This window comes from Nelusetta ayraudi, unplaced genomic scaffold (genome assembly GCF_046127955.1).
Source record: "Nelusetta ayraudi isolate G7.1 ecotype Tasmania unplaced genomic scaffold, CSIRO-AGI_Nayr_v1 ptg000027l, whole genome shotgun sequence".
NCBI classification, from domain to species: domain Eukaryota; kingdom Metazoa; phylum Chordata; class Actinopteri; order Tetraodontiformes; family Monacanthidae; genus Nelusetta; species Nelusetta ayraudi.
The window spans coordinates 5,323,684-5,350,000 of record NW_027466077.1 but is presented as its reverse complement, the minus strand read 5'-3'; the positions used below and the strand labels follow the sequence as shown (position 1 = coordinate 5,350,000).

The 26,317-nt window shown below is 45.8% G+C and overlaps 1 protein-coding gene across 2 annotated transcripts in view; it reads left to right on the top strand.

The window, feature by feature from the left end:
* grm8a (glutamate receptor, metabotropic 8a) overlaps positions 1 to 26,317 on the top strand; it is a 194,987-nt gene that overhangs the window by 132,549 nt on the left and 36,121 nt on the right. For both annotated transcript variants that reach the window (XM_076030267.1, XM_076030268.1), the window contains exons 4-7: positions 4,253 to 4,388; positions 5,403 to 5,557; positions 8,740 to 8,877; positions 26,068 to 26,268. In XM_076030267.1, coding sequence (XP_075886382.1) covers positions 4,253 to 4,388; positions 5,403 to 5,557; positions 8,740 to 8,877; positions 26,068 to 26,268 — 630 coding nt within the window. The remainder of the gene's footprint in view (positions 1 to 4,252; positions 4,389 to 5,402; positions 5,558 to 8,739; positions 8,878 to 26,067; positions 26,269 to 26,317) is intronic.

Below are 26,317 nucleotides of genomic sequence, written 5' to 3'. Positions count from 1 at the left end.
CATATTAACCGCATGGCTGCACGCACAAAAAAAAACAAAAACATAAAAACAAAAAGCAACGCACGTCCAGTTGGTCGGAAAGACTTGGCGAGGCGAGCTGCTCGTTGGTGAGCTTGAATTTGCGAAAGCAGTTATGGAAGAGGGTGCACACACACACACACACACACACACACACACACACACACACACACACGTATCCGAGCGACTTCAAAGGGCCACGCTGCGGCGCCCCCCAGCCGTGAACAAAGCGTGGAGAAGCGGAGGGGGCAACTTTTAATTTTAAAACAGTGCTAATGAGGTTTGGAGAGGTCTGGCAGTGCCACGCGCCCGCAACCGGGGTTCACGCTCAGCCGGGCACACAAGCTCCCCCCCGCCCTGGAGGTGCTTTTTTGCCTCTTTTGCAGAAAGAGAGAGATATTGAGTCGACGACGACGCCGGCGCTTTAAATTTTGCCGCAGCTCCTCGGATTATGTGCTGACACCGACATGAGTGTGAGCGTCCTCACTGTTGCGCGCCCGGGGCTGCTCTGAATTCATATTGTGGGCCGTGCACGCATTAGCAACGGACACACCTGCACCTGTTAGTCACTGGCACAGCTGTAGTTACCTTGCCTTTCAAGTGTGAGTCCAGTTTTTAGCAGGGAAAGCAGGGAACTCAGCTGACCTCCTATCTCGAAAGGCAGCTGGCTGAAATCTCACAGTTACATCTTGATGTTTATATATAAAAGAAAAGGGAAAAAGGGCAAAGGTGCGGAATAAATAATCTAACAAAACCAGATGGAACATTTCCTCTTTAGATTTATCTTGCAGGCCCATCTGGCAAAGAGCCCATATGAAGGGTTTGGAAAGGAAAGGCAAACTGTGAATGGTGTTTTCTTCTTCTTCTTCTTCTTCTTCTTCTTCTTCTTGCTCACACCTTCAAATCGAGGCCCAGACTTAACGCTCTCCGAGTGACTCAGCCACTCCGCCGCGGCTGCGGAGTTGTGTTCCGACATTCTCCGCGCCAACATGGCCATTAAAAATAGATAAATCGCATTAATATACAGGAGATGGAGTGCACGGTGAAAGCACAGCAAATTGGATGAATGCCCATGACAGTGAGGTTATTGCTGCACGGGCGAGGAGGAGGTTCATCCTTGTTCAAGAGTTCATCGACTGGGCCTGTAGACATTAATAACGATAAACACCAGCAAAGTATTTTTATTTATTTAACTTGGCACAATATGGCCATATAAAGCATTAATGTGTAAACAATAAGGGGTTTGCACTATTTTATAATGAGATAAATGAGATGAAAAGTTGCACAGAGGGCAAAGCATAGTTTTTTTTACACTTCTTAAGTTATGGTGTTATGTTTTGTTATGGAAACAGTGCAGCACTGAAAACACTTTAAAGCAGGATGGGGTTAGAGACAGCGCCTCCACTGGTTCAGAGGGTGAAGTGAAGCTGGTAAACCCCAGAAAACAGAACAAAGTTCATCAACCATGTGCTAAAACTGAGGGGGGTGCAAAAGAAAAAAAAAAGTAGCTTTGCACACCCGAGTGTGGATACACGCAAAAAATAGAACCCAGGAATTAGGATTTAGTCACATTCGGCTCCACAAAGAAGCTGTCGTAATCAGGTTATTAGAGATAAACCGAGAGCTCAGCGTTCTGCCGCCGCCGCTCATTGGATGAAGAGCCCCGTAATTCACTTAGCCTGTTGTCGGCGAACGTGCCACAATTGCCGAATTATGTCGTAATTGACTGCGATTTCGACGCGGCTGAGGAACCCGTTCCCTTGATGCGAGCTGAATAAAGGAAGTGCTTTTTTCCCTTTTTTTTCCTTGAACCCGGTCTTACATCTTAGTTATCGACCAAATCGTGAGCCCACTGAGTGTGTGTTGTGGAGGCACATGCACATGTGTGCGTGTGTGTGTGTGTGCGTGCGTGCAAGGAAAAGCAGAGTCCATTAATGATTAATGCAGCCGCTGAATGCAAAACGAATAAAGAGCTTTCTGGCGTGATTCCTCTCAATCCAGTGACTAATTCAGATTTTATCGGAAATTGAGCACGGTCACAAGTTTAAATGCCAAATCGTGCTTCCTTTATTTATATGTTAATGGGAAGTGAGATGCAACGAAAGAGCGGCCTTGGTCGACGAAACGCAGAGAAGCAGAAGGGATTATGTGTTTATTTCTTTCTCCGCTTCGAAATCAGCCTGTAGAAAGCTTTTTTTTTTTTTCTTCCTTTCCCCCCCCCCCACCTGTAACTCGGGCTTTTATTCTCCAACAAGGACTCGTCATCGCTCGGATCGATAGTTCAGTGGAGCGCATTGTGCGTCCGGCGGTTTTTCGACATCACAAAAGCAGCTGTGGCCTCAAATACAACGGAAGACGAGGATGAAGAAGAAGACGAAGAAGAGCCGGCGCTGCTCTCGATCTGCGCTCATCCTTTCAGCATTTCCCAGAACGGGGAAATGTTTGAGAAAAAAAACAAAACAATGACGATAGAATAAACTCACTATTACCCAGCGTTGCCTTTTTAGTGTGGCGTTGACCTGCCCAACTGCAGCCCTCACCTTCCTGTGTTTTCTCCCTGTGTTTGACGGTTCATCAAGAGAAATGTGAGCGTTCTTCTCTGACCGTGTGCACGTCCGTCTATGCACTGTTCACCGCTGTGGCGATGACATCACAGAGGCTTTTATTTTTTAATTCAGGGGCTGATGAGCATTTGTTTCAACCGTGATGCTCACTCATCTGTCCGTGTGTGTTGGGCTATAAAGTCAATTTTGCGTGTGTGTGTGTGTGTGTGTGTGTGTGCGTGCGTGCGTGAGCGCCATTTTCGTGATGTAGCGAAAGCGACAGACTGTACAGATGCTGGAGAAATGGGCTGGAACAGGCAGCGGAGAGGGGGTGGGGTCATCATTCACACTGTCTGACACACACATCACACACATACCCACACACACACACACACACACACACACACACACACACACACACACACACACACACGTCAGCCGCGTCGTGGTGCAGGATGAAGCGGTGACATAATCCCGAGCGCTCTTCGCACCTCTGAGCTGAACTAATAACGTAACCAAGCAAAGCTAATTAGCACGGAGGCGGGATTGGAGGCACACAGTGCGGGATTGGTGGAGCCTGGATGTGCAGTGCACGTGTGCGTGTGCGCCTGTGTTTGTTCTGAGAGGGTAAACAATGGCACTTCTTTAGTTCAACGCCAAAAGTCATTTTCAAAGCCTGAAGGATTTCCTACCATGCGTGTGTGTGTGTGTGTGTGTGTGTGTGTGTGTGTGTGTATTAATATCGTTGCATTCTTTTCATTATGTCGTTGTACTATAAGTGGATAATGTTGCTCTAATTGCTGTAGTCGATTACTCACGTCGGCTTAGTCTATTTCCTGGCACTTGAACTTCTGTTCATTTTTTTACTTTCAATTCTATTTAACTGTGTGACTTTATTTTCATTTAGTTTCATTTTCGACGCATTGTCGCATCTTCAGCTTTGCATGGTTAATCAGCCAGGAAACTGTAGAAACCCCACAGTGGACGGCATTTCTAACCCTTTGTTCAAGGCCCTCAGCAGAAATCGCTCAGCTGCTTTCACTCATGAAATCACATGCAATCAGCCCAAATTTCCCACAATGTGCCAAATATTCAGATCTTTATTTTTCTCTCTGAAATGGTTTCTTCATAACTAAGATACTCTCCAAGAAAGGGCCCGTTTGGACCATGCTGAAAACAAGGTGGCCGTAGACGCCTGGAAACACCTGGAAACAGTGTGGAGGCTCAGTTCCAGAATGTGTGTGTTTTAGTACAAAAATTCTATTTTTTTGGGGAAGTTCGCTGCACGACTAGTGACACGTGTTTGCACTGCAGATTTGGGACCTTTGTAGTCAATGCGTGTTTGCACTGTTTTTTTTTTTTTTTTTGGTTTTTTTTAATCTCTGCTTTAATTTCCTGTTGTTTCTGTCCCGGCTGCTCGTCTTATCCGTATTTATGTAAGACTTCTCGATCTGCTGGGGAGTAAAACCAAAAAAAAAAAAAAAAAAAAAGAGAGAGAAAGAGAAATAGATAAACAAGTTTCCTTCCAACGCGCCAGAGGGAGCTGGGCAAAGTTTCAGAAAGCTGGGCGATATCCAGATTATTGCAGTCGCAAATCAAGTCATTGAAAAATAAAAACAGGAGGAATATGAAGAAAATAAAGAATGCTAATTTTCTTTTCCTTTTCTCTTTCTGTTTGTTTGAAATCCAAGGTGGCGTGTGCATCGCCCAGTCCTTGAAGATCCCCAGGGAGCCAAGGCCCGGGGAGTTTGACAAGATCATCAGACGCCTGCTGGAGACCTCCAATGCCAGGGCCGTCATCATGTTCGCTAACGAGGACGACATTCGGTACGTTCCGAACGCTCTGGAACCAACTCCCTGCTGCTCGCCGTCACTTCAGTGGCACACGCGCAGGCGCGCGCGCGCACACACACACACACATAGACACACACTGTTGCGGTGTTTCGAATTAACTCGTATCTCCGACTCAGCTTCACCTTGCTTGCCCCCCTGGATTTCAGCAGCAGCAGGTATTGACTGTGTTATCTGAATTTCGGACACGTACCCCCAACACTCCAGATAGTGTTTTGGATTTTTTCCGACGTGTCTATCAGGTTAAAAAAAAAAAGAAAAAAGGAAAAAGTGTGGAGGCAGAACTTGAACTGTGATTGGACGAACCCTTGTGGCCGAAGCGGCCAATCTGGTCTGTGTCATTTCAAGCTGTTCGCTACAGACAGCCTTGACAAGGCTTTTAGTTGGTGATAGGGGACTGGAAAACCCATTTTCAGCTGTTTTTGTTGTTTTAGTACAAAAGTACCGTATTCTGTGTCAGGACAGGATGCTGATTGGTTAAAGGTCACAAAAAAATAAAAAAATAAAAAAATAAAAAAACCAACACAAAACCACAAAGCCTTCAGTGCCATGGCGTAACCACTGCTGACGACAACGAGGCCATCACATCCATGTTGAAATGAAGTCCCCTCTTTTCCAGTGCAACCGTAGCAGAGGCCGTTTACACCAAAACTGAGAATGTGTTTTGACCTTCAAGTCATTGCAGTGAAGTTGTATTGTATCGTTTGCACTGAGATAATATGATGTGTTTGGTTCTTCACGGGTCTTGTTTGTTAATGTTGCTTTCAAAAGTGCATCAGATTAGAGCTTTTCAATATAAAATATATTATGAAATCATAATCTAACATCTGACTGGATCATATCTATATATATAAGTTTCAGTTATCTTTGCAAGCTGATGTTCACCATTGTCTGACTTTGCTTATGAACTGGAAGAAAAGTGAAGCCAATTTTGCGCCGCATGTTCATCACACTCTATTTCTATTTCCTCTTTTTTTCCGCCTCGACCAGACGAGTTCTGGATGCGGCGAAAAGGAGCAACCACACGGGCCACTTCCTGTGGGTGGGCTCCGACAGCTGGGGATCCAAGATCTCTCCCGTGATTGGCCAGGAGCGAGTGGCCGAGGGAGCCATCACCATCCTTCCCAAGAGAGCGTCAGTGGACGGTAAGACAAGAAGACCAAAAAAGAGAAAGCCCCAGAGGCCGACTTCTCATCACACAGAGGGGCCGTGTTCCGAGCCTAATGGACGACATTAAAGGGTAAAAAGGGAGAAAGAGCCGAAGTGGGGAGCGAAATCCACTCGTGTTCCTTCGCTTCAGATCGCAGCAGGCAGCGGGTTCTCTCGCCGTTCATCCGGCGAGGAAATCCTCATTTGCTCCTTGTCTGGGCTCCCCGTTGGGTGATTGACTCCCTGTGGGACACAAAGCCGACAGGATATAAAACCAAGAGGGAAGGGAAGATGAGGGTCTGTGTCGCTTGGCGGACCTGTGCAGCCGTCATGGGCTGTTGGAGGAAGAGCCTTTGTGTCAGTCTGAAGCCGTTGGGTGTGAAGCGTGTTCCTATGGTCATGGAACGGTCATAAGGCATTCGGTTCACCTCCAGATTTGCACAGTCTAGGTTGTGCTTACCAACAGGGTTGCCAGATCGTATGAATAATTACTTTTAACCTATGCGAATCCAGGACAGCCCATAATAAGCATGCTTCCACCAGGCACACCAACCATCATCATTATTACTATTTAGTTTACCTCCTGCATTTCTCGCTCTTTACACCTTGACCAGCTTTCTCTTCTTCCCTCTGCTTTTTCACTTCACCTTAATCCTCAGTTTCTCCCTGTTTTGTTTTTGCATATTGTGCCATTGTGTGTGTGTGTGTGTGTGTCTGTGTGCATGCTACTCACATCCTTTGTTAGCAGTTTAGTATGCACTTTGCCTCCCCCCCACTGTGTTCTTTTCTGCCCGCTTCGTCTTTCTTGTATCCTCCATTTGCTCTTTTCTAGTTTTGCCTGCAGATTTTTTCCAACTCTGCTTGAATTTTCTTTTGGCGTTTTTTGCTCTTACCCTTTTGGACTTGGGTGACTTTTGTCTTTAACCCATTACCTGCCGCAAAATGAGCACCAGCTGTGTTGTATTGCCATGTTGAGGTTTGGTTGGCAAGTGGTTGGTCGGTTCGACAAAACAGGAAGGAAGTGGAAGTTTATACTCCCTCCTTGATGTTCGGTGGTTCTTCGCTTCGGATGCTTTGTGTGTTCGAGAAAATGCAACGTGAAAGTGAACCGAAATCAGCTATCAAAACCATAAAAAAACGTTTTCTGAACTTTTCCAGTCGGAAAAAAACTTCCAAAACGACAAACAAACTGGCCGGCGGAGACCATAAACAAAGTACAGCACAGATTGTTCCTCAAGTCTTAGCGGAACACACGCAAGCCCTTCCAAAAAAACTGCCGTCTCTCACCAATTGTAGCCAATGACTGCAGCCACGAGGACCCGCTGTGCCCAAACAGATGCCTTTTATTGGCAGCGTTTTTTTTTTTTTTTGTCTTCTTCTCCGGTTTTCTCAGGAACTTGACAAACTCAACTGGCACAAACAGTTCTTATTCTTCTGAAGGCTAACAACTGCCGTTTTAATGAGCAGAATGAGAGCCCGGCTAACGCTCACCACCTGTTGAGGCGTACGTGGTGCGGTGGGGGGTTTTTAAAAAAAACAACAACCCACTATTTCCGGCTAGCGGCGAGCACCCCTGCAGGTGCACGGAAGCGGTTTCATCTGACAGCAGAGGAGATTAATCAAGGCGGCTCTTGTCATCTTTTATAGCAGGCCGGGCGCTGAGCAGAATGTTCAAGTTGGTCCGATGGTCCCACCTGAATTCTCGCCTCCGCCCTCCACCGCTTGCTTTCCAGTGCGCAGAATGTGAGAAAAGACCCGAGCGCATGTTTGGGGGATTTATAATGCCTCCTTTGCAGGCGTCCAGGGGCGGAGCTTGACGCCTTCAACATTATCCCCCCCCCCCATCTGTCAGTTCGCCAGAGCACGATGGATGATGTCATGAGTTGCTCTCGAAGGCCTTGTGTGGTGGCCGTTTGCACGTCTTTACTCTTCATCCGGGACACCAGTGCAGCAGGAGTCCCGGACACAAAAAAACACACACACACGTATATATCTACTGCATATATCTATATCTATATCTATATATCTATATCTATATATATCTATATATATATGTATATATATATATGTATATATCTATAGCTATATCTATCTATATATATATATATATATATATATATATATATATACATATTTATGTATACATAGATAGATACATGGATAGATGTATATATGCAGAAAATATGCCCTGTTTCCAGCGTCCCAGCACAAACGTTCTGATCTATCTGTCTATCTATGTATCTATGTATCGATGTATCTATGTATCTATGTATCTATCAATCTATCAATCTATGTATCTATCTATGTGTCTATCTATCTATCTATCTATCTATCTATCTATCTATCTGTCCATCTGGGGTTCTGAGCAACACATTGCAAGACTCACTCTTGCAGGAGAGGTTCACAAGTGCTCTTTGTGTCATGACAAAGGGACAAATTCCAGGACCAAGTGTTTTAACGCGCACCGCCTCTAAAGCAGCGGAGTAAATCTCGGAGGGACTTTTCCCCTTCCTCCTCAATCCTTGGGGGGTTCGCTGGCAGGCCGGAGACGCGCTGTCACACTGACTGGAGATGTTGCTGGATTTTGCCAAGTTCAGTACTTTTAAGGTAATTTGAGGATGGGAGTCGGAGGAAGAAACTCAGGCCACCTTTCTTTCCCTCTCGCAGACGAGGAAAGCAGAGGAAGCTGAGCTCCCAATTAACGGCAGTATAAACAGTTTTTTTTTTTTTTTTTTTCTCGCCCATCTCTTTATCTCAGTCTGCCAGTCCTGTGACAGGTATTTCCATTACGGCTTGTGCTGAGATACACTCTCCACCATTTCTCGCCTCTCCCGTTCTTATTAAATTGGACAAGTTGTCGACAGAAGGCTGCAAACGCCGTTTTTAAAATATTTAGTCATCGTGCTCCCGGCTGAGGCATTTGATAAAAACCTCCCACACTGGATGGCTCCTCCATATGGCATTTCATTTACACTCATATTCGTCCATAGGCTGTTCAGACATATGTGACTCATCAGTCAATACACATTACGCCGATTGGAGGCTTGGCGTTAATCGCAGCTCCTTGTAATCACAGCAATCGTCGGGTGAAAATCCACTCGACAGCAAGGGAGGGCAGGTGTTTACCGCTTGACGTTCGCCCCTTCACCCCATTTTTCCAATCCCCCCCCCCTTACAGCGTTCGATCGGTACTTCCGCAGCCGCTCGCTCTCCAACAACAGGAGGAACGTGTGGTTCGCCGAGTTCTGGGAGGAGAACTTCAACTGCAAGCTGGGGATGCACGGAAAGAGGCCCGGCAGCCTGAAGAAATGCACAGGTAAGAGTCCAGATCATCGTTTGAGCGGCTGGTTTCTTTTTTATTTCTTTTTTTGATTTTTTGTTTTTCATGCCATTTGGTCGCGTAAACAAAGACACTCATAACGCCCGGCAGTCCAAACAGATGGTATTATCTCTTTAAACAGTAATTAGGTGCCGGATGTTTGTGCGGCTTCTCCCAAAGAATACAAAAGAAGATAAGCCACCTGTTGCATGAGGAGAGGTTGCATCTCGGAGCGGACGCATCATTTTGTTTTTGTTTTGTTTTTTTTAAACAGCCAGTTTTAACTCCAGGGGTTTTATTGAGTTGGTTGATGGCCTTTTTTTTTAATATCCTGACAACACATGAGACCAGCTTCAGGCCCCATTCCATGACTACTGAGTTTGACTGAAGTGCACCAGTCTGACCAGGGCTGAACGAGCCTGATCTAATCTGAACCTCTGCACTGATCTGTTCTGAACAAATCTGATCTGGTCTGAACTGATTCATATTGTATGGCTGAACTAATCTGCTCTGAATTCAGCTGAATAGTGAAGACTGAAAGAAACGGAAATTGTACTGAACCGATTTTGATCGCACTGAATTGAATTGATCTGGACTGAACAAATCTGAACTGAATCATATACATGTATATACATATATATATATATATGTATATATATATATATATATATATATATATATATATATATGAATATAAATGAATTTAACTAATCCAATCTCGATCAGACTGAACAGAGCTAAATTGTAATGGGGTAAACTGACCTGAACTTCTGCTCTGAATTATGGATCACACTCATCTAAACTGAACTTCATTGACCTCCTGAGTGGAAAACGGTTTTTGCTTGCTAGTTTTTGTCAGACTACCTAAAAACAGCTGACTACATATGGGGAACAAACAGAATGTGGTGGGACACAAAAACGGACAAAATTTCCATCCACCACAGGTAACATTAGACAAACGCAAATAAACAAAGCTTTTTTTTTTATATATATATATATATATTTTTGCACCTTTGTATAAACCTTTTTATTTTGCACCTTAGCCACAAGCTAATCATGCAACCATAAGCAATCAGGCCGTCCCACAATTTTGTGCAGATTTACTGGCGGGCTGAGAGCCATTCCAGGCCCTATTAAAGCGTTCTGGCAATGAGGATTTTGCAACAGGGAAAAGCGTAGGAGTTTAATTAGCGTGTATGCGCGGCGCACTGTAAGCTGCGCCGAGCGCGGCACCGGGTCTAATAAGTATCCTTAAAGCACAGATCACAGGAGTTGTTAGCCTCTGGGGAGCGATGCAGCTCAGCGAAAAACAATTGTTTGTGTTGCGTCGACGTGAAATAAAGGAAATTAAATAATTGCCTCCGCCTGGGCCACGCGAACCAGCCTTCTCTCTTCGTGTGGGAGCGTGCGCATAAAAGTTCGACGTGTATTTTTTTTGGTTGTTGCTGCTGCTGAGGTGAGTGGCTGCTTGCGAAGCGTCTGCGGTTTGACCCGCTTTTTTCCCCCTCCCCACTGTCAAGTCAAAACGCCGGCGGCTTGTTATTTCACACAAGGCCAACCGCTGATACGAAACCGCCGCGGCTTTGCGCTACGTGTGCACTTTCATCGTACCGGCAGCTGGCGCCGTCGACGCACACGCACACAAACACACACACACACAGACCCGTGTCATGTCGACACGCTGCTTTGATTGACCGCTTCCACGCGCTGGTGTCAAAGTGCGCACTTCCCGCCTGACGCCCGTCATTAGTTCATATAATTAGTTTTGTAAGGGCACCGGCTGCCATTGACCGTCCATTACCGGCTGCGGCGTTCCAAGCTTTGCCAAGTGCGCACATGTTTGAGAGCCTCCCGCAGCGGAGCAACATCGCCCATTAATCCCCAGTGCCGGGGTTCGCAACCTCGCAGTTGCCCACGCAGGAGCCAATCAGGGGGCCGCGCTGCTCGGGGTCGCCGTAGTGACAGAGACGAGGGGGACAATATGGTAATGGGTGCTTGCTGCACGTGATTGGCCCAAGCGGGCGAGTGTTGACATGTTTCCATTATCTCTAATTCCCGTTAATTCTCGCTGATTGATCGTGTGTTGGCTTGTTTTTTTTTTAACGGAAAAATAAAATTGCCTGCAAGTCGCAGTTTATCTGTGCACTGAGTGTAAAATGCAGGCAGGGTGAGAATGGCGAGAAATCCATGACATTTTTGACATCGCTTGACACAAGTTCTGGCATCAGCAAATAACGCGGACGTGCCCAGCTGGTCGCTGATACATAAGGATGTATTGACAAAGGCAAAGCGTCCTAAGCTTTCGCTGAACAAAACACATTTTTCTATGTAGAAACCAGCAGCCTTGTGACATTGGACAGTAGTGTTGATAGTAACATAGAGCGCCCCCTGCATGCGTGTTCTCCTGTTCCTTGTTAACTAAGATGTTTGTCACTCGGGGCGCTTCACAAACACCTGCAGGGAGCCAGTTTGTTTTGGGTGCACCTGCGGCACAAAACTATGGCATCTAGCAGTGGAATTTGACTAATGCTTCAGGCTTGTATTAGTGCAAATTCCTGGAAGAGTCCTGGAAGTGTCCGGCCACTTCATTAGGTACACCTTGAGCGTGCTGTGAAAAAAGTGTTTTGTTTTGTTATTTATTTATTTATTTTTACCCAAAACAAAATCCCTCCCAAGCATTTTCAGGACGACGAGGATCGCGAAATAAAATCCGTCCCGCCGAATGCATGCAGTTGGGTAAAAGTGACGCCCCGCCCCTGGGGAGGGGGGGGTGACAGGAGCAGACACCAGATCATAGATAGAGCCTACGTGTGCACGTTGGCCTGCCCCAAAAAACACTGACAACTCGGCGCCTGCGGTTACAGTCATGGATGAGTGTGCAAACTTTTGCTAATTAATGTGAACGATTTGACACCTGAGCCTCAAAGACTTTTAGCAGCCGGTGCGTGTGTGTGTGTGTGTGTGTGTGAGTGTGTGTGAGTGTGTGTGTGCATCCTCAGAACAAACCTCTTTTACGTTTCTCTGTCTCAGACACACACACACACACACACACATGCACATCACCGAGCTGTAAACACCCTGAGGTTAGATGCATGTTGGAATTCGGCCAACTTTTGTTTTGTTTTTGTTTTTGTTTTTTGAGAGCAAAACCGAGCAGCAGACACAGCTGACCCTGTGTTCTGATTCCCATGCACGGCCGGTCCTGGATCCGACTGGTTCCTGCCCCGGCCCCGGCCGCTTCTCAGCCAGCCAGACAGGCAGGCAGGCAGGCAGTCAGTCACTCATTCCCTCCACACACTCCCCCCACCGACGGCCTCGTCCCGACAGCATTGCTTGTGACAGCGAGCTATAGGCTTCAAGTGCACACTGTGGTAATAGAGTGCAGGAAACAAGGTTGTTATCGTGTTGGCTCTCCGTCTCTGTCCTCCCTCCTCCTGTGACTGTTGTGTGACTCTCAGGGAAGATGTATGATGGGTTTTTTTTGTGCTATTCCACAGTATGTCAAAAAAACAAAACAAATAGAAAAACCTAATAGCATTCAGGCTGAAGTTTGCAAGGTTGCTGTTGGCGCTACTGTGTCCTGTTGTTTATGCCATATCTATCACTTGCTTTCCTTCTTTGGGCTGCTCCATCGCTAACTTTAACTTGGCTTCTGTCAAATTCGCAATTGTACCCATAGGCGGGTCAGCCGTGTGTGTGTGTGTGTGTGTGTGTGTGTGTGTGTGTGTGTGTGTGTGTGTGTGGGTGTGTGTGTGAGTGAGCGAGCGCACAAGCTCTGGGAGAAAATCCCTCCATAATAGTTTAAGCTCTGTGGTCTACTTTCCCTGATTGGTAAGATTAGCATGAGACTGCAGTTCCCATTGCATCTGCTTAATGAAGGCTGTGCTGCAACCTTCTGCTTACTTAATGGCACAAACACAGAGGCTTATCTGACGCTGCACACACGCACACACACACACACACACACACACACAAATTCGCACAAACATGCACAAGCAGCCCTGCGCTTCCCCAGTCAACATTAAAATATTCATACCTAAGTGCTGCCGGAGACGGTCGCATGTCTCTTTCAAAAAAGGAGAAGTCTTTTTTTTTCTTCTTTCTTTCGGTGCAACCAACACAAAGTCACGTGCTCATGGAGCCGTCTGTTTTAAAACACAGTCGACAATTTCCAGGGGCTAATTAGATCGGGAGTTTGCCAAGGCGCACATTCACACTGTGGCGCGCTTCCCACGTGTAGACGCCGCCGAAATGAGGTCGGCGGGGGAGGAGGAGTCGTCAGACTGAGCCATTCCTTTCCACCGTGTCGAAGGGTGTCGGCGTTCATCAAAATGCCAAAGTGCTTGTGGCCATTTCAGGTTGCTGCTCTAAAATAACACCGGGCGGCGCCGTTCTTCACCATGACTTCCCCTTCTCTGGATTCTCACTTTTAGCCAGTGTCTGTCTCTTTAGCTGCTAAATGATCCAGCCGCAGGTCACAGTCTGAGGTTGCCTCCGTGTCTGGGTTAATGAGAGGAGGTGAAACATAAAGAAGAAAACAAAACAAACCCAGTTAGTGATGATTCCCTGAAGGACTGTCGCCGAGGTCACACCGGGAATATGTATTTGACCTCCGAGTGATCCTAAGTGCTAATTATCGTTGAAGCTCTGTCTGAGTGAAACATCTTAATGAGTCGGTAAGCAAACGGCTATTCAAACAAACAAAACAAAAAGGCAGCAGAACGTTGGTGGTGTTGTAGGGATGGTTGTAAACTGTTCGCATTTCACAATCAGGGTCTTCTGTTTTAATTCCACTCGTTGTTAAGAGGTCATCGGTTGCAACTCTGTTGCGTTCGTCGAACTTTCACTGTTTGGACTGGGTTTTTTCCTCCCATCCTGCTTCAGGTGCGGGTCTTCCCCAGACCTCCCTGGGTGGCGGCAGACAGACACAATAAAAGGTTGCAGCCTTGAACGACAGACCTCTGAGGAGTCGAGTTCGTGCATTGTCACAACACTAAAGGTTAATGGTTTGCAATAGGGCTGCTTGTTGCTGTAATTACCATGAAATATTGGTTTTAAATGACGCTTCAAGCTGCCTAATGTGTCACTGACTTTGACTTTCATTTGCTTATTGTAATAAACATGTTGCGGAATTTAAGAAAATAAGTCATTCCGCTCTGTTGTATTCGGATATAGTTTTTTTCAACTATAATGCAGTGGCAACTTAACATAGGGCCTGAAGGTGCACACAAACACACAAAAAACAAAAAAAGCGCCAAACTGCAAAAAAGAAAGAGAGGAAGACTGGAAGGCTCTCTGTCGTCATGGTCATCTTAGTGTAGAGAGGTTCAGTTGAGGTAACTGGACTAGTTTTGCTACCTTAAAGACGTTTCACTTACCATCCAAAAGACTTCTTCACCCCTACACAAACCACACAAGGACCATTTAAGAGCTGCTGTGGATCCACCTTAGAACCACTGAAGATTCACAGAGGAACTGCTGAAGAACCGCACAGGAACTGCTGAAGAACCGCACAGGAACTGGTGAAGAACCGCACAGGAACTGCTGAAGAACGATGAAGAACCTGAGTAACCACTGAAGATTCACAGAGGAACTGCTGAAGAACCTGAGTAACCACTGAAGAACTACTGAAGAAGCACTTTTGGACCGCTGTAGAACCACTAGAGAATCAAGAACCACTGAAGAACTAATGAAGAACCCTAGATGATCCGCTGAATTACAGCACCCTAAAGCAAAAGAATAGTTTTATTTAGTTTTTTTTTGGGGGGGATGAACGGAATATTAACACTGTTTGGTGGAAGTACGTTTGTCTGCAAGGTTCAGTTTACCATCTCATTCCACCCTCTTTCTTTCTTTGATCCAATTTTCCTCCTGTTTTCTCTCACTATTATGATTGTCCATTCCCTCCATCCTCAGTCGTCTTTTTCATTACTTCGACAAACCCCCCCCTCACCCCCCCGTTTCCCGCTGCCGACTTGTTGTATCATATTTGCTTGTTTGACAGCAGGAGGGAAAAAAGGAAGAAACAAAAAAACTGGAGGCCTGTTGACATAAAACACACAGTCCCTCTGCTTCTGCGAGAGGAAGGAGAAAGGAAGGAAACCCTCAAATAAACCTTGTTATTTTGTGTGCACGGGAGCCGTGTAGGGGAAGGAAAGAAGAGGATGACGAAAGGAAATTAGAAAACAGAAAAAGTTGAAAACAGAGGGAAGCTTCGCCGCACCGGGATTGAGGTTCAGCACAAAATGAACAATGACCAATGAATAATTGATTTTGGCCCTGTGTAGTACCAGCTGGACCATATAGCGGCCATGATGTCAAGATGTAATACGCATTAGTCTTGGTCGCCACAGAGGTTCTGCTTCTTCTGTGAAGAGCTTAAAAAGAAAGGAGAGGAACATTGCGCTCTGTAACGAATCAGAACTGATCTATTTATTTCATTATTTCATTTATTTTTGTTATCTCACGCCAATCTGCCTTCAGAAGGCCCTTCAAAAGGTGGCCGCTTTCCCGAAGTTCCTGACACCAACCTCCTGAAGCCCAAAAAGACTCCCCTATGTTAGCGGTCTGAGCCTATTTCGTTTGTTTACGTTCCCCGGAAACTGCTCCACCGTCCATTTAGTTTTTCATTTCCTTGAATAGTTTAATCGCCATACGACGTCATTCTTATTGGAGCGAACTTAAGTTCTCATCGCTCAGCACACTTTGGGATTCCGCCGCTGTGCCTCGAGGCCAAGCGAGTGTTGGCAACAGAGAGCTTCTCGCTTCAAACACAGATTTTATTTTCTCCTTTTTAAAATTGCCATTCAATTTCTCATCATTCACAGAGCCACTCGTTCTCTCTTTAGCAATTCAACCTTCGCTGCTGTAAAGATTTAATGCAAACTTCAACTTTCCTCCCAGTTTGTTTTCCTTACTTCCTTTTTATGTTTTTTAAATGTATTTTTTTTCTGGCTGGAAACCTGTTTTATTGGTAGAAATGATGATTTTTAATGACAATGAGACAATACTACGTAGTTACAGGTGCACTTTTTTTTTTTAAATCGAAACCTACACTTTCAGCTGAAAATGCTACTTGACACGTCTTTTCAGAGCAAAACCAAAGGTTAGAGAGCCTGAATGCACAGCGAATGCACTCGGTTCTGCCACACAGACACACACGCACTTATTTTCATGACTCATGAGTGGTGTGTTGGTGTGACCCCCGTGTCTGTGTGCTCTGGCTGCGTCATGCGGAGCACATAGCCGCCCTCACGCTTGTTTTCGTTTCCCTTTGATCGATTATTCATCTCTGTCTCGTCGCTTTAGCTTTGTTGCCCTGAGTCCCCGTGTGTGTTCATTCACTTTAGCGAGCGTGTAAACCCAGAAGTCGTCCTTGCTTTATACAAGGGCGCACAAAGCAAAGGAGAAATGCAAATGTACGTGCATGTAAATTTATGCCCAGATGTTCAGGACTAATGCTTGTGCGAATGGCAGAGCTAGGAAGGAGGTTTCCAGGACATGCCTTTTAGTTTTAGCATTACAGTTCAGGGTGAAGGTTGCCGTTTCGGTTTCTGTGTCAGGGTTTCTGATCGAGCTGTACTTGAAAGAATGGAAAACAAATTTGAGTCAGAGTAATGTCCTCATAAAGATAGAAGGGCAGGTGTGTGTGTGCGTGCATGTGTGTGTGTGTGTGCGCGCGTGTGTGTGTGTGTGATATTTCCATGCTCTCGTCTCTTTGATGCCTGTAAGGCATCTTTGATAAATGGGAGGGAAGCTAATTAGCTAACCTTTATGTAAATGCATTCATAACTCTATAAATTAAATTTGTATTATCCGCAGGATTGAATATATACCTCTTTTCCTCCGCCACTAATTACCCCCCCACACACACACACACACACACACACACTCCTCACACAAACAAACATGCCCGCGTGTGCGAGAAAGCACGCCACAGGAAAATGACAATCAATCAGAAAAGAATTGAGAAAAAAAACCCAAAACAAAACGGGAGAGATAGAACGGAATGCGCGTTAATTGATGTTTAATTAAGGCGCTTGTCCAAATCGTTATGGCGTCCATCATCCGTGATGCCATCAATCAGCGGGCCGAGGGAAAACCCGCCGCGCCGTGAAGGCATCCATCACGGCACTTAGCCAGGCGTCAGTCTGGCATTAGCGTCACATCGCTGCCCCGCCGTTTGCTGTTTTGGATGCTCTGTTGTTTGACGAGGCAGCGGCGGCGGTGGCGCGGCCGTCTTGCAAGTTCGGCCCGCATCAATCTTGCCAATGAAGGGTGAAGCTTTAAATTTGGACTAATATTTGTTTCATTTAATCCCAGGCAACTTGAACGCGCTGCTGAGTCTGCAGAGGCACGTAGCTCTCCGTGGGATTGTTGCTGGCTAACTCACTCACTAAAATGTGTTTTTATTGAGTTCTTATTATTTCATCTTTTTGGTACGGTGGCAATTGTATTGTTTTGTTTTGGCCGCTGTTGGGCAAAAGGAACACTAGGTGGCAGCATCGATCGTCGGCGTCACTGGGACTCGGAAAAAAAAAAAAGAAAGTGTAAGCTAGCTTGACCCATAAATCAAGTACTGGGGAATGAGTGACCGGTGTTGCGTTGCTGATTGCCTCACAACATTTCCGTTTTCCTTAAGGTTAGTTATTCTGTGAGTAACAACAATACCAGACATTTTAAAGGACATTGCCTTACATTACCCAAGTGTGGGAAAAGAGGTACTGCACTGCAAGTAGAAAAAAGGATTTTTAATAACTGCAGTAATCAATTAAATCTGTGAATGAATATAATCCAAGGACTGACACATGAGAAGACGGGTGTTGCTTCGTTAATTTCCTCATAACATCTCGGTTTTCTGGATTGTCAATGTATATCTGCTAGCGGAGCTGTATAGCCAGAACCTGTTCAGTTATTATGAGAGAAAACATACTTTATTTACTCTTATTTTCTACAACAGATAATGTAAAAAGTAGCAAAAGGTCGTGCTGGAAACTCCAATGAAAAATCAACTCTGGTCTCGCGGATAAAATGATTTAATATTGACAGCAGGAGCTTTTTTTTTTTTTTACCCTGGTGGTAAAGCGGCAGGTTAGAAGAAGTTATGTTCTGATAAAAAAAATAAAAAAATAATACAACAGCAGCTATGCTTCAGTCTCTCAAGATCCTGTTGCCCTTGAAGTTACTCTTTTTTTATATATATATTTTATAAAAGCCAGCTTGAGTCGCCTGAAACTGTGTTTTTTTTGTTGTTGTTTGCGCAGTGACAGGCAACATATTTTTTTCAAACTTCATATCAAACAGCTCCCTGAATGAATAGTGTCTTCCTCTGGTGCCGCATCACAACGTAGCCCGAATGCCTTTGCAGACAGAGATGTTTGCAGTTACGTGCACTTTTTTCTTTTCGTTTGTTTTGTTTTTAGCCAGCAGATCTGTTCCGAGATGTAAAATTCACTTCTCGCTGCAACTTTTCGTCAGCTCTTTTTTACCCTTCTTTCTTTCTCTTCGATGCACATCATCCCCCTCCGTCAGGCGCCGACTCAAACCAACCAACCAACCAAGCCGCTGCCTGTGGTCTCCGACGTTATTAACAGCGAGGAGAAAGACTGGATTTCATTTCGCAGCTGCTGCTCAGAACAGCAGAACATAATTTCGCTGGGGTCAGCAGCAGCGCAGAAGATTCCGTCAATCAGTTTCTGCCTCCAAATCTCGTGCACTCGCTCAACTTCTACCCACTTCTTTTTTTTTTTTTTTAACGAGAACTCGAGGAAGACTGTTCTCATGGTGTCATGAAAGTCCTGGTTAAAATGTCATGTTTGGTCAGTTAAGCAGAGCCAAAGTCTTTGCTTTAACAAGCAAAATTAACCAGCAAGACATGCTCAGCGTGGACACCGCTCCGGGAGGAGGGCATCCAGTAGTCCCAGTAGTATGCAGAATGTCCTGAAGTGTTTCTCCTGCTGTGAGACGTTGAAATCCAGAAACTTTTTGGGTCCTGTTTGGGTGGAAAGTGTTGCAGGAATTGAAGGTTTCTAATGTTGTCTTAAAGCGCTAATTAGCATTGTGGGTCAATTGAATTGTTGTTCTGGGCTGCAACCGGCCAAAAAAAAAGGCCAATAACGACAGCTGCACTCTATTGTATTTTTCACACACACTCACACACACTCACACACACACACACACACACACACACACACACACACACACACACACACACACGGCCTCAGCTACAACACCTGACGCAATCCAGGGAAACGGGACACAGCGGTGGTGTTTTTCCTTTTTTTTTTTCTCGCAAGTTCGCAGTGCTGATAATGGTGCCGCCGCTTTAAGCGTCCCCGGGCCGGGGATTGCGTTTTCTTGCAATATGCTGATTAATGATGCATCGCGCCGTTTCACATTTTACAAGAACAACGGGGGGAAGAACGTCTCATTATCCGCTGATCTCGCTGAGCGCCGGCACTCTTGTGATGTCCCCTGTTCGGCGCGAGTGTCGGTCGGCAGTGCGGGGACGTCTGCGCGCATGCGTGCGCACATATTAATCAGGAGGTGGAAAAAAAAAAAAATAGTGACGGTGCGTCCGCGCCCCCTTTTTTCCGCCCCCACAAAGAGCATTTTTGAAAATATTTTACTTTTGATCTTGACCCGCCGCTAATTGGACGCAGCGAATTCTGTTTGTCTTTTCCTTCGCAACCAGCGACCTCTATTAATCTGGCCTTTAACAAGCCGTCGCTAATTAAAGCGCCTGCTGTCGACGGCGGTGGCGGCACGGGTTTGAAAATGAAGCATTGGTTACAATTCAAGATGTCGCCACACTTCATAAGCGCTGGCACGTAAAGATGAAAGCAGTGAAGGAGAGAAGAGATATCACCAAAAGCTTCAATTTTCACATCGGTTTTTACTCTGCTTTTGAGGCCGCTCGGCTCCAATACCGAAGACGTCGACGGCGAGGTTGCATCAGCTCTCTGGCATTCAGGTGCAGCTGCGCGAGTGGGGAGGACAAAACAAAACCAAAAAAAAAACATTGCAAGCTTGTTTAGCTTTATTTATCGAGCGTTAGGGTAATTGGGTTTGCAATCGTGACAGGACATTAGGCAGTCAGCTCAGGGGCCCCCTTTTTTTTTTTTTTGTTGATTAGCCCGGCCGCAGTCCTGTTTGTTACAGACCGCGATGCCCTCTGGATCGTTACGCCTCTGAAAACAACACTTTGTTTGGCCCTCCGAACTGCTTCCTTCACTCTGAACCTCCGGGGCGCCGCCAGCGCTGCAGCAGGTGAGCTGCACAAGCTAATTGGCTTGAGCGGAACTGAGTGTGCCTTTCCCGTTGAGCGCTGAAGTGACACTCATTTTCCCGGAGTTTTTGTAGAAATGAAGGAGGAAAGGTGGGAGGCGTTGGGTAAAAAGTATTGAACTGAAGATTCTTGACCCGCCGGTCCAGAGGTTTGCATAAACCGGAAGGTTGGCGCTTCACTGGTTCTTTAGCGGTTCTTGGAGTTAGCACGTGGTGCTAAGTAGCACTTCCGCAGTTTGTCAGCGGTTCTTTTGAGGTGTTTGCGGTACTGCACAGCAGCCGATTGGTTCCTTCAGCAGTTCTTCAGTGGTTCTTTGTGGTCACCGAGGTGCTACATAGCACCGCTGTTGTACAAAGAACGTTATTTATTTATTTACTGCACCTTCATTTAACCAGGTCGGTCCCACTTGGGGACGCAACGTGTTGAGTCCCTGTTGTCTGTTGGTTCTTCAGCCTAGTTTAGTTCACTCGGCTCGAGCCGCGTGAAAGAAAAACCTAGAGGCGATCATTGTTTAACTTGGTTTAACTTGAACGCAGCCTGTGGCATCCACTCAATTATCAATTACATCCAACTGACGACCAAGCAACCCAATGAGGCTTGCGATACCTTTTCCTTTCAATTGCAGAAATATTTGCTCAGTCTTTCTCTTCGATGAAGTGAGCTCACTGGCTAGTACAAACTGAAAAGTTTAACTTCTGTGCTAAATTGGAACAAGGAAAACAAAAGACTGTTCAAAAAGACCCAAAGTAACCATCAGCCTTGCTGCTGGCTCAGTCTTCCCTGCACTACTCGCTTGGAAATCTGAGGATGTGGTGTTTACAACACGGGGCATAGGAACTTTGAACTGCCTTGGGCTGTTTTTTTTAATTTATTTATTTTTTCCCCGGGCCTCACACATGCCAGACAGATCCTGGCAGCGAGTAGAGTCAGCAAGGAAGAGATCAAAGGGAGACGACAACAAATTTTTTTTTCTCTCAGGAAAATATCAGAGTTATTGGACCAAAGCTGTCTGAAGTCACCTCAGTGTGACAGAAGCATGGAAATGAACGGCTAGCTTTCCACTGGCCGTGTCGGCTTTTACCCTTAAAAGCAGCTCGGAATTTGGCTCATATGTGTGGTTCTAATTTAAAACTTATATCAAGAGTAACGAGAGGTGGTCAAACACTTTAATCCACTCAGAGCGCAGTTTAGTCATATAAGCCTTTAGTCTAAATGGCAGATTTGTTCGGTTTTTAATTGGCGCTCAGGATAGATTAAAGTAAAACGCACCAAAAAAAAAAAAAAATCCTCTTTGTCTGATGTTGAGCCTGCATTTGTTAGACTTGACAGGACTTGCACTGAGATTTGTGACCAGTGAAGTTAATTGACTCCCAACTGGATCACCGCGGAGTTAGCTGCTGGTTTAATTGCCTTAGCATCGCCTCGTCTCGCCTCTCTCCTCTTTTGTTGTACCACTTCTCTCGCTGCTTGCCCCACCTTGCGTCGCAGGTGGCGGCTGATCCGGTATTCACCTCGGGCCCCGACGCACTTTCAAGTCTTTCCTGTCCAGGGGCCATCCGTCGCATTACCAAGTCTGTTAGCGGCGTAACCCCGGGCCATGACGTGATGTTTACTCACCTGGAAATCCCTTTTCACTCCCTCCTCCGCACTGTGTGACACGCACCATCATTAAACCCCACAGCAGCTCCATAAAACACAAACCCAAATTCAGAATTCCAAGGACCTGGCAACACTTGTTGAATGCTTCGAGATGAAGGTTATTATATGAAGATTAGGCTGTGATCTTCTAAAATGGGGCCTGGAGCCAGAATTCAAGAAGACAATGCAGACGATGCATTTGTGACCGCTGAGGTGTGAAAGTGTCGGATGCTGACCGCAAAGCAGGTTGTTTTCTTCCCAAACGGCTGCCTTGTTTTTTTTTGTTTGTTTGTTTGGTTTTTGTTTCTTATGCTGCAGGGTTTGAAATTTGAGTGTTTTTTTTTTTTTGCTGCGTTTAAAAAGCATGTGGACTTTGCTTGTGCTCTGTCAATGACTACTGTTTTACACTGCTGTGTTGCTAAATTAAAGGGCTGCTTTGGTTTTTGTAGGTGGCGCCGTAGAGCCAAGTATGTTCATTCTTTATGTCTGTGAAATGTTTCACCAGTCTGGACCTGTGTGGAAACTTTGATTTGATTTGATAATTGAAGCATCTCTCGTGGGTGAAATGTGTGCTGGGATAGGGGATAATTAATTATGTGTACGCGAGTTATGCAAATTCCGCAATTCCTGTTTGTTTTGGTAAAGATTGTTAAGTTGGAATTGTAGGCCTCAATGAGACAAACACCTGAGTTTTTATTTGATGACATGGAGAATAATATGTTTCTAAATGTAAGTGTTGACAGGGATACGCTTATTTTACTGTCTTATATGCAATACTTTAGTAAAAGAAACCTGGAATAAACCATAGCATACTTATACTATAGCATGGACGTTCATTTGACTTTTTCTGTTGTCAAAACTTCTCCATTTTCTTACATATGAGTCAATCAGGTTTTATTTGACAGTTCCGACAAAGATGGAAGAAGTTCCGTAAACTGTCTGGCATTGACTTACATAAGAAAGTGGAGAGAAGTATAGTATAACAGTTTTGTGTCGTCGTATAAAACACAATTTAAGGAGAACAGCATGATTAGCCCAACTAGCTAATAGCTAATTAATGTCCTGTTGTATGACTGCTAACTGCCAACATCCTCCCGGGACTGGTGCCTCTAACCTGGTATGATAGCCCATTGTGACATCACCGAGGGCTGCTTGAAAAACTGGAACTTGTAAAAGAGGAACTTGGCTCATTTTCAGGTGTTCACTGTCAGGCAGGCTAATGTTGTCTTTAGGAAACACTAGGGGGAAAAAGAATCATTTTTGCAAAAATACAGCAGCCCAATTGTGTTATATTGAGTGTGGCTGCAGCTGATGAGTCATTGCCTTGTTAACTGACGGTCTGCCGCCCAAAGCAAAGTGATTTTTTTTTTCTCCTTTTCTTTCCTTTTTTCCTGCTGGATAAATCGCGTGGCGCACACTCCTGAAATCAATCCAGTTCTGCCTCGACCGCTACTGTTGAAGTTGTGCCCGGCGACGTGCATTCAACTCAATAAGAAAAAAAAGAAATAATTAAAGCTGCGAGCAGTGTTGATTGGGACTGAGCCACACCTTGCGACGATGAAAGCTGTCCCAAGTCTTCCTATTAGCTGTTTCAAATAAACAAAAATATACTGTGGTTTGAGGTGTATTGCCTGCATTGCCTTCGCATAAGAATGGCTCAGTCAAGCGAACCTTTTACCAGGCTCAGCCCCCAAATTACACACGTAAGTCTTGGGTTTGTCCAAAAGGCCTGGATGGACAGAGAGTGCTGTGGCGTTCGCATGTGTGTGTGAGAGTGAGACGGCAGCAAATGAAGTGCAACTTCAAGTCCCCGGAGCAGAACCCAGACAGGCACTTCAGAGGCAGCATGAGTGTGTGTCTCTTCTTTAGCCCAGTGAGCGTCACTTACTGCTGCTTCTTAGTGACAGAGTTGGCAAAGATAGCAACGCACGCACACACATCAACAAAAACACAGACGTGTGAGACGCTGTCTCAGTGGACTGGATTTCCTTTTGTCAGAACCCCATTAATACTTAATGGATTTTTTTTTTTTCTCCCCCCTCATCGATCGGCGTGGACCTGCTAATTCGTCGCAGTCCGGATGGGGTTTGATTCCATCTGTGATGCCTGAAGGTGACTCGAAAAAGAAAGAGGAGCAAATAAGTGCCAGGGGAGGCGGCGGAGGAGAGGGAGACTGGCACCGGGAGAATACAGGGACGAGAGGGAAGGCTTATTAAAAGATGGGGGGGAACCAAACAAGCGCGAGAAAAAAAAAATATTTGGGAAGAAAGAGAGGGCTGCCTAATTCTAATTGAAAAAGAAAAGAAAAAAACCCGACAGCTCATCATTTGCTCATTTCCATCTAGAAAACTTATTTCCTCTCTGCTTCAGTTTTTTTTTTCCTCCCCCCCCCATTAGCTCATTATGCTAATGAGCCAATGCATAAAAAAACCCACTGACTGGTTTGCAATTATGTTTTATTGCGTGTTTGCAACAGCGAGTCTTTCGCGTCGCCTTCCAGGGCCGAGTGTACGTATAGAGGCCGTCGTCGGCGGCGGCAAAAATAATGAAAGCCCTGAACGTAAATCTGTGTGAATTAATGAGGCGGCGGTAATAACATAAGCCACGGAGCTTTGGAGAAAGATTTTAAAAATGAAACAGAAAGAAAAACTCGGAGGATCAGAATGTATTAGTGCCAAAGCAAACTGGGCTCAAACGTGTAGAGTTGAAGTGGAGAAAGCGGTGCAATAGTTCCAAAGAGGCGACGGCCTTTCAGAGGGAGTGCAGCCAGTTTTCTTTTTTTTTTTGACTTCCCCTCAACACCGTCTTGGGTCGCCCTCAGACAGGGAAATGCCATTATCAGATATTCTGGGCTGGGAAAGGAAGGAACATGCAAACACACTTTCACTTTGTGAAAGGTGAGAATGGAATGGGGGAGGGGAGGAGCTATTCACCGCCCTCGCTGACGCGCCCGCTTCCTTTCAGAATAACCTGGATTTCAATTGCTGTTGCCGACCTCCAGTGGAAAGACTTCTCGGTGCTTCAGCGTCGATAAGAGCCGGGAAGCCACCGGAGGCATCGGCCCTTCACGCCGAGACAGAGGATGAAGAAGATGCCAAATCGGCTCCAAAGAGACAGCGCTGATAGCAGTGATACTGTTTCTGCGGATGCTGCTAGCTTCCTCAGAAAGTCCAAAACCTGAAGGATAATAAGAGACCTTTATCTCTCCCGCATGGGTAAATTGTACATTTTTCCCAAAATTGGGTGAAAAAGGGGAAACAATTGCTAGTATAGCAGCTGCGAAAGAGAGTAGCATAGATCCTCCAGCCGCGGCTTTCTTGCCCCGAAGGTCTCAAAAGAGGATGAAGAAGAAGAAGAAGTAAAGGAAGCAACCGTGGAAGTGACTGCTGCTAAAGAGGCTGGCAGCAGCGGTGGCTTTGTTCGAAGTCGACGGGCTTTCCTTGATTAAAGAATAAAAAAAACAATCCCGCACCATGTTTCACCTCGCCACAGCAAGTCATAAGCTGCAGCTTCCTGTCGTTAACAAAAACCAAGAAAAAAAGGGGAAGCTGATTGGCCCTCTGAAATTGAACAAACAGTTTGTCCAATCAGGAGTTTACTTTCTCATTTTCTGTGGGCCTCGGGGTTTACTTAAGGCTCTCCACATTCTTACGCTGTGCTTGTCATCAAACTTTATTGTTTAAGTTGTTTTTGATGAATTAAATCACTTTTGTTTACTTCCCCCCCCCCCCACCATTACTCCCTTCAAGGCGTTTAAAACTCAAACTAATTTATTATCTACGTTTTAATTTCATTTGCATTCAAACTTGCTGGAGTGTGCGTGGAGCGTGGCGACCTTGAATGCACCGCAGTCTGTTCGGCTAAGCACCTGTCCCCTGATGACATGATTGAAGGATTCCTGTGGGAGCGGCACTGCGCTTGTTTGTTTGTTTCCCCTCCTCGCGTGGAGCCAAGTGCTCTGTAACTTTCCGATTCTCCTCCTGAAGATCGTCATTGTAGGGCTGCTTTAAAGCCAGACAGGGTTCCAGCACCGTGTGTGGTTGTTTTTCAAGATGACTACATGACTGGGGAACAAAAAAAAAGAGGAAATATTCCATCGGACAATCCAGGTTATTATCTCATGATCATGGCAGCGGCAACGATTAAAAGTAAAAATTCACTTTTTTTTTCTTCCACTTTACCCGTCATCCTCCCTTCCCCCTCCCACCTCCTCCTCCTCCTCCACCTCCCCCACTCACCATGCTCCTGTCTTCCCTTTGCAGGCCTGGAGAAGGTGGGACGTGACTCCAGCTACGAGCAGGAGGGCAAGGTCCAGTTCGTGATGGACGCCGTGTACGCCATGGCTCACGCCCTGCACCGCATGCACCGCGAGCTCTGCTACGGCTACCCCGGCCTCTGCCCCCGCATGGCCAGCATCGACGGCAAGGAGCTGCTCAGCCACATCCGCGCCGTCAGCTTCAACGGTGAGTGTTGCGCTTTCCCCCGGTTACCTCTTGCTGCCCTGACGCCTCT